The sequence below is a fragment of the Daktulosphaira vitifoliae genome, unplaced genomic scaffold (genome assembly GCF_025091365.1).
Source record: "Daktulosphaira vitifoliae isolate Bord-2020 unplaced genomic scaffold, ASM2509136v1 Scaffold_4, whole genome shotgun sequence".
NCBI lineage: Eukaryota > Metazoa > Arthropoda > Insecta > Hemiptera > Phylloxeridae > Daktulosphaira > Daktulosphaira vitifoliae.
The window spans coordinates 20,303,651-20,316,336 of record NW_026099575.1 but is presented as its reverse complement, the minus strand read 5'-3'; the positions used below and the strand labels follow the sequence as shown (position 1 = coordinate 20,316,336).

The following is a 12,686-nucleotide window of genomic DNA, read 5'->3' as shown; positions in this document are numbered from 1 at the left end:
AAGAAGAAATATGTAATAATAAATTTGAAGAGTCATTTGTAGTACATTATTCAACTATATGCATCTGATTAGTCAACACAATACTTTATTTTTAAGGAAATATTTGTTCACGAATTAAAAAGACTTGTATTAATGTGTTGATACTTTAAAGTTATAGAAGTTGGTGGTGAGATAATTTATTCAAAATGTATATATTATATATTTATTGTTTAAATATATTGACAATATAATTGAATTATATTATTGAATTCCGAATTTATTACGTCTGTCTCTAATTATATTTTTATGGGTAGTTCTTTTAATTAAAAACTGAATCAAATTGCTCCCATAGATTTTTCTCTAAACTGAAAAATTTCATTATATACATATGTATACGAAAATTATGAGAATATAATTTTTCAATATGCATAACAATATTCATTTGGGTAGTTTAAGGATATATCCTAGTATCATAAATGTTAACAAGTTCTTCAAAAAATTGCTTTCAATTTATTTAAATTACAACAAAAATTGCTGGATGAGATAATGAAAATTCTTTTGGTTTTATAAAAACCGCACCTTATATATTTAACCTACTACATTTAATATGGGGAATTTAACAATAACAATACGTTTACTTTATGTGATGTTCAATTTTGCTAGTGTTATCTTATTAAATCGCATTTTTTCCTCGCGGCTTTTTTAATTCCGCAACAAATAAAATACAAGTAGCAAAAAAATATAAATAAACAGCAATGAAAGCACTATAGTTTTGATTAAATAATTATTGTTTTTATTATCATTAATTTTATTAGTCTATGCATTTGTTTCTTTATAGCTTTACAATTGTAATGGACTATTGTTATTATTTTATTTTACACGTTACTGCTGTAAATTATTATTGACTTGATGTTTCATTTTTGATAAAAATCATATGACTACTATTTTTCCTAAGGGTTACTCTTGGGGCACTTTTTTATTAATAAAATATAATAAATACGTTTCATAAAATGGTTTTGAGGGAATAATTCATTTTTATTTTAATAATCAAATAATTATTTAATAATTTTTATTTTTTGGACTATTTTTTTCATTTATAATAGGAAGTAGCTTAGTTATTGTTCGTTATATATACAATATATATATATATATATATTCATTGTATTATATATGTTTATTTATATACATATATGTACATTCTGTGTTAAGCCATGTTTGTTTATCTAAATTATAGTTAGTTTAGTATACGTTTATTAATTGCATAATATTTAGAATATGCTGAATAAATATTACATTAATTTTTGTATTCAATTTTTATGATAATAATGATAATGGTACCACCCAACACGCGCAATTGCTACGAAAATGTTAGCTAATTTCCTTAAAAACAAAACACTAAAGAGATGTAAATTAAATTGTTTTTTATACTCAGCTATAAATATTTAATTATATATAGTGCATCTGTGTATAAGGTCATAAATTGTACGTGACGTTTTTAATGTTTAATTATATTTTATTTCAGGTTTATTTTAGTCTCAACACTGGTATTATAGGATTTTTTTTACACATCGAAAGACCTTACTGGACTGGTAATGGTACTGCACCTCAAAGTAAAAGTTTTTTAGAACCAGAAATAATTTCTGAAAGTAAGTTGATATATTCTGTGATTTCTAATTTTTTTTTTAATAAAAATGTTTTCAATTTTAAAATAGTCTCATAAATCGTTATATTTTTTTAAAACTTTTATCTTTTAATTATGATAAAATTTTACGGGTTACCTAAGGCTTAATAATAATGTATAAATATTATCGTTTGGTTAACTTTTTCATTGTATATATTTTATTAAAAATATTTATTTATTTTTGAATAACTTTTCATTAAGTATTAGCGTAATAAGTATAATGCGTAGCCTAGAGCTATTGGTTTTATTTTCCTATTTATTTTTTACAATATACATAACGTAACACAACATATAGTATGTATATATCACTTCAGAAATTTATCTTACTGACGACACACTTTTTTTGAAAATCCAATCATTAACCAAAATACCTCGGGGGTGTAAAAATCATGAAAAAATTTTTTTCTTTCAATTTGATAATTGTATTATATAAAAAAATCTGCCTCTAAACACGAAAATACTGTAATTTTTAGTGGATATGTTAAATTTTTTCCAATTTGTTTCAAAAACACATCTTTTACAATAATTTTTTAATTTTGTTCATATTTTGTTTATTATTATATTTTGGTGTTATTAAAATCGATTTTTTTTTGATATTTAATGATATGTATGTTTTGTAATATAGTGCAAAACAAAAAAAGAAAAATATTGGAAAATTATAACCTTTGCACCATCAAAAACGAAGTTAATGATCTTAAAAATTAATAAAATGACGCAACTAAAAAGTGTTTTATTTTCCCCTCATCCCATTATAGTGGCCTGGAAATGCACCTACTTTTTAGAGAAAAATAGCTTAAAATAATAGTTCAATTACACATATTTAGATGTATAAATTAAAATAATATTATAAACATTTATATTATTTATGTTATTTGGAAAATAAAAAAAAATATGTTTTTAAAATTATCTGTTCCAGTAACTGTAATTTTTCACATAGTTGTTTTGTTTTGCGGAGGTTTCGGCTTATTGACTTGTATAATATTGTTGCTGGGCATATACTTTGTAAGTATTAATTTTTAATTTTTTATAAACTTAAGTTACTTGAAAGCAGGTTTAGGAACCAAAATGACTTGGTTTTTTGAAAATTGTTACCATATCTAAGTAATTAGTTGACGAATTCGATTTTTTTCCAAGAATTTATAAGGTTAATAATTGTATAAACTTAAAGTATTATGCAATCGCATTTTACAACTTGGGACTCGGGTAAAATAAATGTTAGTATTCCAAATATTTATTAAATACTTTGATAAAAAAATGTATTCAAAATAACTATTCAAATACTTTAAATTAATTGTATTCAAGTTATTATACGAATATTTGAAAAAAAAAATTTTATTATAGAAAAAAACAGCACAGTGTAAACGTGGAAATGTTGGTTCAAGTGTAGATGATATCTGATAGATTAATGACACTATCATAATAAAATGTTACGATGCGAATCAATTAAATTTCTTTGTTGAATATAGTGTAATATATAGAGTGTTCAGTAAGTAAGGAAATGGATTTCTATTGTTGTCATTGATTTTAACAATTGACCTATTTCCTTACTTACTGAACATTCTGTATATGTTTATTATTATCAAAATAATTACTAGAGTTACTTAAAAATAAACATTACTACAACTAAAGTGATATAAAGTATCATTATGAATAAGTAAGGAAATTTTTTATTAAAAATTGAAATTGTGTTAAAAATATTAATTTTAATAATATTAGCTAGCTACAAACTTGAACAATTTATATCATATGGAATTTTTGGCTTCATTTTCTTATAGTAGATAAATTAAATTTTATGCATTAAATTAAAAAAAATGTTACTACTTATATTATTATTTTTGCTATTGTGGTAAATTTTAATTATTAAATATTGTTTAATTATTAAATAATTATTTTCGATTTTTTTACTAATATTTTATAAGACGACAAAAAGGCACTCTTAATTTTTTGTATATTTTGTAAGTTTTCTTAAAATTTAGCTTTTAAAATTCAAATGCGTGTGTTGTCTTATTATATTCTTTAATCATGATAAGATATTATAATTTTATTAGGGTGCGTGTGAAATGGTTAGTTGTATAAGTTTTGAAACTAGTTCAATGGACGGTACTTGTGTGTTCACTCACCCTGCCCTACTTCCGATTTTGAACGTCGCGATTTTCGGTCAGTCATTTTTTTAAGTGCGCCCTGTCTTAGGCGCGATTGCGATTTAAAATTTTTTTTTTATAGATGCTCCTATAATTTTTTTGATCCCTTAACAATGGCAACTGTGTTTCAATGGGGACATATATTATATTTATATATTTTTTATGATTTTTGAATTTAGAAGATTTTTTTATGGAGAGGCTATAAGCATTGGCGCAAGCAGAAAAAAATTGTTTTTGTGATATTTTCATAAAATAACTACAAAAAAAGTTATTCTTTAAATAAACCATAAATCATTTGATTTTTTGTTTATTTCACTAGTAAACTATACAATCGTATTTTATGTTTTTTTTGATAGAATATGTATTTTTTATATGTAATTTTACATGAAATAAAGTATTTCCATCGACTAACATAATTTGTCTAACTGAATCGAGTTATTCACATCGAGAAATAACTGTTACGCAAAATTTGTCGCTATGATTTCGAAAAGAATTTACAGTTTAACGGCATGAAATTTATCAGTTGTATTGAAAAACTTTTTTTTGATTAAACGTAGTAGCTTTAGGTTATATATACATACTGTGACTTAATGCAAACTATATACAATTGATACGTGGTATTATTTGTTTTCTTATATTTTAGTTTAGGGTTTTCATAAAATATTTAAACCTATTTTGACGGAAATCATAAGAGAGAAGAGTCATCTTGGCGGAAAACGGGGACAATCAAAAAATTACATTTTATGTAGGTTGGCATTTCTTAATTCTAGGAATAAAAATACTTTTTTTTAATATTTGCAATAATGTATTCAAAACACTACAAAAACTGAAAATATTAACTAAGCTTAAACTTTTTCAAAGTCAAGTTTAAAGTTCAATTAAGGTTTCAAGAATGATCTCACAATATTTTTAGTTTCTGTTATCGTATTTTTCAACATGTACTATAGAAAATTTTTGTTTTTTAATATTTAAAGTCGTTTGTGAGTGGTGGCCAACCTACGCTTTGATACGTGAGATGAGATCATGGGTGGGAAAATCGGCTACTAAACCTACCAGTGTATGAAGGACTTAAATGTATATACGCGAGCGTCAAATAATTTGAATTGCGTATCTAAATTGCTAATTAATCTCCAAACCAGAGAAATCGGCACAATTCTCGGATTTTCAATGTTTTATGCTCTAAGCCCGAGTATCATCGTATTGGAAACTATAGTTTATTTTGTAAAATGCAGAATGAGAGCACTATTCACTATTGAATTCAAAAGAACGTGATTATAGATATTTTTTAACACAATTTTGATTTAACCATCAAACGAACTTGTTTCAACAGTTAGGCTAAAATTCCTTTTCCTTTTAATGCAGCTCAGCAATTATTTTTATTAATATTATAATGAACACCCGAACCAATTTTGTTCGCTACTCTCACAATTTTACATTGTTCCCACTCTTTCCCCATCTCTTTTTTGTCAAAGTATTGCCAAATTCTTATACGTGCCGAAAGCTATTACAACCTTACGCGTTTAGATTTTGCACACCGGATTGGATCGACCAACGAACAGAACTTTTTTAACGATGTCACTGTTATAATTGATATTCTTACGATACTAGTCGACCAGTTTTAATAAAACTCGGTTTTATATTCTCTATAAATTTGTTAGAATTTATTAAATGAATAAGTGCTAGTATTATTATTGTACAATGGTGCTGGTCTTGACATAAAAAAATTTAAGATCTAAACTTAATTGAAACATCAAATTGCTTGTTTTTTTTCACTGTGGTATTGGTGTGGCCGCCATATAATTGTTATTAAGAATTATTTTAGAAATTGATACCGAATGAAAAATCCAATTTTTTAAAGGTTCTTAATATCATTTTATTTGTATATTAAATTAATATTGATCATTATAATTTTACAAAACATAAGTTATATTAATTTATAATTTATTATAAATTAATAAACAAAAAGTTCAAACTTTACAGATTTCATTTTTCTAAAAAACATATTAATAGTAGAGATATTTTTATTTATGAGGCTTTTTCACTATTTACATTAATTAACATTGTTTATTATTACAATAAATTTTAGTCTACGATGAGGAATATTTAAATTTAATTGTGACACATAAATAAGATCTCATAAAAATTAACAGAATATTTATCTATAGCATACAAATATTAAAACAGTTGGAAACACATAAAATTTAATTATTTTTTAAAGTCAAATTATTTTAATTTGAAAATAATCTTTCAGTTGTACAATTGATATTTATAGCAACATACCAATTATCACAAAAAGATGAAATCAAATTTCTTTTACCGATAAAAATTTAAATAATTTTTTTTTTAAAGAGTATAGAAAAAAATATAGTTTCATATTATGGTGTATGAATAACTTTGAATCAATTGTAATTATTGAAATAGTTTACATATACAGGTGATTGATTTATCCCTAATTAATAGATTTCTTCTAAAATAATAACAATTTTGAGAATATTTTTTTTGGTTTTGTTTGGTGTTATTTATTTCTCAATTTATAAATGATTAAATTAGATCTATCTCTTATCTGTTATATATTATAAAAGTACCATCTTAAGTAATTTAAATGCTCATATACTTATTTAACTAAATAAAAAAATAGAAAATTATCCATCTAAGAAAATGACTAGTCGAAATCAACTTTTGAATTAGTAGATCAAATGTTATAAATATTTTTATACTTTAGTGTGGGGAGTAGCATTGCAAAGAAATGTATAATAATATAACGCATACGTCACCAGTTTAAAACCTTCAAAAATACTGGTTCAAATATTGTTATAAATCAATCATTTTCTTGATTGGATTATTATCTAACATTTAATCAATTAAAATTTGTATGTTACTATTTAAATAAATTAAGTTGGTACATTTATAATGGATAGACCTAAAAAATATTTTACTACTTATAAATAAATATTGATTAATAAAAAGCCGGCTTAGTGAAAGCTGATGGTTTTTAGAGGTATTGAACTCTTTATAGTACAAACAAATTTCTTTCTGGCCTGTCCTCTAAACAGAATTTTTTAAAAATGTTATAATAATGTTTTTAACGCGTAATATATATTATTATAATGTTATAAAATAACAGCTGTTCTCTATGTCACTACAATAGCTGCCATCATTAGCGTACAATAAAAAAGTCGAATTTGTGTTTACAGTTTTTTTTACAATATTCAGGTAAATTTCATATGAACTTTCGACGCTGATTACAATTCGGCTTCAAATATTTTCAATCACAAATTTTTTTTAATAATTACTAATTAGTAACTAAACAAATAAATTATTGAAAAACTGAAAAATAATTTTCTTTTTAATATTTCTTATAGAATGTGATGACGTCAAAAGAGATTTGTGCATAATTGGGTTTTATTCGTTAGTTTAAACATTTTTATCAAATGCTCGCAACTGAAATAATTTCGATTTGTGGCAATTTTTCTTATTTCTAGTAAATTAATTCATTATTATCGAATATTTATTAGTCTATAATGAAAAAACAATTACAGAAACCAAAAATATTATGATAACGATCATAAAATCTTAATTGAACTTTAAATTTGACTTTGACAAAGTTTAAGATTGGTTTTTAAAGCAATTTCATAATAATTTCGGTTTTTAAAATTATTATCCGTACAAATTTTTAACAATTATTTGATATAGGTCAACTAACTTAATACATACTAATTATTTACTTGATGTGATGAAAATATTTGAAGAACTAAAATAATTCTAATTCCAAGACCAAGTTTCTATAAACCTTTAAATTTGATAGAAATTTTTTAGAAAAAAAAAACTGATCTTCACTCTGTTACTATTTTTGAATTATACCATAACTATAAAATTGTTCCCTATCTATCTATTTTATGGATAAAATCTTAAAATAGAATAGGAATCCTTCAAAATTGCTTATAGAATTCACCTAAATATTGTAGACAGCGAAATAGTTATTATCCTGTGTAATTTGTGTGTCCAACATCTTTAATAACGTTATAAAAATAACGGACAAAATTCAGCTTACGAAAGAATAACGAATTGGTAATGATAAAGAACTTGACAGATATGAACATTGATTGAAATAGTACACGCTTTTAACAATATATATACCCTCTAACCACACTTCTAGATGGAACTTGCAATAGTCAAACAAACCTAATTTATCTCAATTTCATGAGTTACCGGTGTAGGGTAGACAATAATATCATGTGTGAATTTAGTATAAATAAATGTACATAAATTTTAATTTTAACGTGAAATTTATTTACCCTGTTAATTTTAAAATTATTTTCTTTATGTTTTTACTATGTCCAAAAAATTACATAAATTTTCAACTAAAAATTTCATAGCAAATTATCTTGATTAGTATCAAATTTATCATTTTCAAATAAAATGTGTAAAAAATGTTCAATTTATTTTTTTAATAGTTCGTTTACATTTCAATGATTTAATGTGACATCAATTTTTTTTTAATTTATCTAAATATTAAAGATATTGGAAAAAATGGAGATCAGATTTTAAAATAATGGGAAAAAATAAGTTCAACTTATACAATGAAAAAATAATTTGTTTTTTGATCAATACATTATTATTGACATTATTTTTGTATGTCGCCTCTATTGTAATAAATATGTTATTAAAATGTTAATAACATTAATTATAATATGCAATTAATTGATAATAGATTACACTAATTTAAATAAATACTAAATTTAAGTATTTTAAATAAATTATGCGTTTATTTTGCTCAGGTAGTGTGAAAGAACAAACAATATATATTTTGATGGCATACTTAATTACTAAATAAGTATTTGTTCTCTGGAAAATTTTCTACAACAATAGTGTAAAAATATTTATAATTAACTAACATACAAATTTTAATAAATTATTTAATGTTGAAAATTTGATTTTCTCAGTGAATGAACAGTTAATGTTATTGTATCTAAAATTGTGATATTTCAGTAGGACTTAATTTTGAGTTTTTCTTTGTTGTTAAAATGTTAAATACAACTTGTTACAATCATATTAGAAAACTTTTTAGTTAAAATATCAGTAGTGTTCGTTCATTGATGATGTTATCTTATTATGAAATTATAGTTTTTGAAAATATAGCTATTACAATACTACGTAAATCAGCTTGTATACATCTTTACATTTATAACAACACATTTATTATTAGAGCTTGATGAAATAAGTTGGTATTTCTATCATAATGATTTAGAAAGGATATTAACTTTAATAAAATTTGTGCGAGTTCATATTTTAATCGAAAAGTTTAAATCATTGTTTGTTGAGTTCAACCTTTAATGAATATAGATTATTAAATGACTATGGCGAATATATTGACATTATTTCCACGTACAATAATATTTAAATATATTTATTAAAATTTTAAAGAAAAAATCTGTTAAACAATTAATTTAAACAAAGTTTATAACTCAATATTTTTCTAAAAGATGATTTCTTCCTTGTAATGGTTCTTTTTAAGAAAATTTTTTAAAACTAATAAAACATTTAATTAGGTAAAATAAATAATTATACATTTCTATAACAAGCCTTTAATTCGTGTCGTTACTCCCGAATAGTTTATAGTAAAAGCAGGTAAATAATAAGAGTTGGAAAACCCAAAATATACCTAAAAAAAATAAATAAATTGATGTTGAGGACTGTGTAGATTATTCAAACAGAATGTTGAAAGTCATCATGCAGAAGACACACACTCTTTGCACCAGTTTTAAACTTTATTTTGATTTAGCGTTATTTAAGTATAGAATATTATTATATAGCTAAAATAGATTTCATGGTATTCTTTTTTATATTTTCGTATACTAGCTGTGATTAATTTTTTTTTTCATTAGATTCTGGTAAATGTTAATAGTAACTTTAATAAGTAATATTTCATCTGTATAGATTATTAAGTAAACATATTAAAGGGTCATTGCTTAGGAACAATAGTAATATTTTAACTATTAACCAGAATTCTAAATTATATATTAACCTAGTCTGATATTATGAAGACAAAGATCTATTTAAATTTATACAAGAATGAATAAAAATATCAGATCCCAAATATATAATTTTCTGCTTCAAATAATCTTACCTTTTTTGTATCATCGTTGACAAAAAAAATATTATACATCTTCAAAGGGGAAGAAAATATACTTAAAGTGGTTTAACTTTTCTAAATTTTTATATCAATAAAAAAATTAGTAGCACAGGTTATCATTTTTTTTTATAACGTCTCTAAATCTTAATTAAATATTTCATTTAATAAATACTATTTTGGAAATTTTTTCAAACATAATATAACACATAACCGACGTTTTAAAACAATACTAAATTAATTATTCAACTGAGTGCAATAACTATATGATTTAATATAGATTATTACCCTATTATTGAACAAGTAAAGAATATAACAATAATCTTCATGACAATGGTTTATTTTAAAAAGCATAAATAGTTTTTATGAGTTTAGTGAAATAAAGTATAAAGTACTATTATTATTGTAACATTTATTTTTCTTAAATAACTGTACTTTCGTGTTCTATCTTGTTTGATCGTAAATAAAGTATCCAACAGTGTTATAAACACAATAAAAATAATATACTTTTCCCGAGGGTCAGACGGTATCGTCTGGCTATAAAAGTTGAATGATGGTAAAAAATGCATTTATACATGTATACAGAGTGTTTTTTTTATTATAGACCACTCAATTAATCTAAAAATTAGAACAATATTGATCTTTTTTTATAGTATTATGTTTTTACCAATTTATTAATCATGAAGTATTTTTATGTACAAACCGTATACCTTATGAGGATGTTCATTTTATTTATTCATACATAATTAACTAGTATATTTATTAAATAATGAACTAAATTAGAAAATATCTGGTCGTTAACAACTTTTGCGGTCATATTTTAGGAGTTATTAACATTTTTATAGTTAGAAGGAAAGATGAGTGAGGTAGATAAATGTCCAGTGATAATAGCAGCACCTACTCTCCATTTCTAGTCATTTCAGAAATACTAGTTCTAAAACTATGTTTGGCCAATTTTTTTTTTATTAGATATTAAAGTGTGCTTATTACCTATTAAATAAGCTAATTAATTATGTATATTGTACTTAGTAAAAATCAAGTTAACACCCTTATAAGATATAGTGGTCTTATTTTAAAAAACTTAAATGAATATCAATTAAAGGGGTTAGAGGTGAAGAAAGAATTAATTTTTTTCTATCAGTAATACGTCTTATAACGTATAAATTTATTTATAAACGATTATACTTTTATTTTTTTGAAGATATGTGGATCTGATAGTTAATCAATCACTCTGTATTTAGACTGTATCACTCACTGGGCAAGTATTGGCTGTGTATTTTATTTTTACTTTTCTTTAAAAGTTTTTATATGTTATAGGATTCGTTTTTGCGAGAGTAACAATATTTTTTAGTTGATTGTATAATAATTATTATACACTGTGTATTATATTTATTGGTTTTAATTATAATTAAAACCAATAAATATAAATAAAATTGTTTGTTCAGCCGTTCTATATAATCTTGTGTTCAAAACAAAATTATAATTGTCGTTTAATAGATATGTAAATCTATATTTTTTATGATTTAATATTACCAATAATGATATGTACATTTCGTAAACCAATTAGAAAATGTACACAGGTTATTTTATTGGACATTTTAATTTTCGAAATTGTCTCAAAATATCAATTTCAATGATGGATGTGACATTTCAAAGAACGAATCAAGTCTCAGGTTCAAAATATCATTTCACATTTCTGCATCATTAAATGCGTACAAAGAACAATGCAAACGTGTAGGCTAATAAAACAACGACTACTTTAATTTATGACTTAATTGTTTATTTAAGTGTGATATGAAGAACTCATTATCTAATAATACGCCTACGAAAAAAAAAAAAATGTACTTATTTATGTCGGTGAATTTAAGAGCTGTTTATTTATTAAATTGGAAACAAGACAAAAATGAAGTTAATGCATAGTTAAAAGAGTTTTTTTAAGTACACTTCTATTTTACGCTAACAGTGATTTTAAAACTAATAAATGTAATAAACCAAAAATAAAAAGAAAGAAGAGAAAAAAAGAAATTTAGCGTATAAAAATGAATAAAAAAAAAACGTAGGTTAAATATAAAAAGAAATTAGGGGTATTTGGTAAAATATTATAATCAATTATTTATTATAAGTTTTTGTAATTTTAATTAGATTTAATTGTCTTCAATTTTATTTAAATTAATTTTCTCATTAATTGTTTCTCTCATTAATTATTAATGGTTTATCACGCAATAGATTGTTGGGAGTTCGAAAGCATAAGTTAAATTGTACTTACCTTACGTCCTGTGTGATACAATAATATTTTAAGTAATCCAGTGTTGATTTCCGTATTAAACGCACTACGTATACGATTTACACTATATGTAATATAGTCTATATAATTGCTTACAAAAAACGACTAAAGACTTTAAATAATATGATTTAATTACACAAAGTCTAAGACTGATCTTACTTGTAAAAGATTTTAAACACTCTCTATTTTATTATAAATATAATCTTAATTTTTTTTTATTATTGATTTTTTTTTCGTCTGTTGAATAAGTATTTTTTTTTAGAGAGTATATTTTATTGAGAGATCGATACCAATATTTCTTAAATTTTCCTCTGGCCTGGCCAAAACAAGATTCAGAAATATCTATATCTATGTAAAAATTTTATCAAGGCAGAATTGTGGTGGCCCAATGTGTCCCGGTGCTAAAATAAAGCACCTTGAAAGGATGCGGCACAATAATAACCAAGACAAAAATTAAACACTGCAAATATA

General features: G+C 23.4%; 1 protein-coding gene across 6 annotated transcripts in view; it reads left to right on the top strand.

The window, feature by feature from the left end:
• The window catches only part of LOC126903673 (uncharacterized), a 54,244-nt gene that overhangs the window by 27,721 nt on the left and 13,837 nt on the right, over positions 1-12,686 (top strand). For all 6 annotated transcript variants that reach the window (XM_050682039.1, XM_050682041.1, XM_050682042.1 and 3 more), the window contains exons 3-4: positions 1,502-1,625; positions 2,577-2,662. In XM_050682039.1, coding sequence (XP_050537996.1) covers positions 1,502-1,625; positions 2,577-2,662 — 210 coding nt within the window. The remainder of the gene's footprint in view (positions 1-1,501; positions 1,626-2,576; positions 2,663-12,686) is intronic.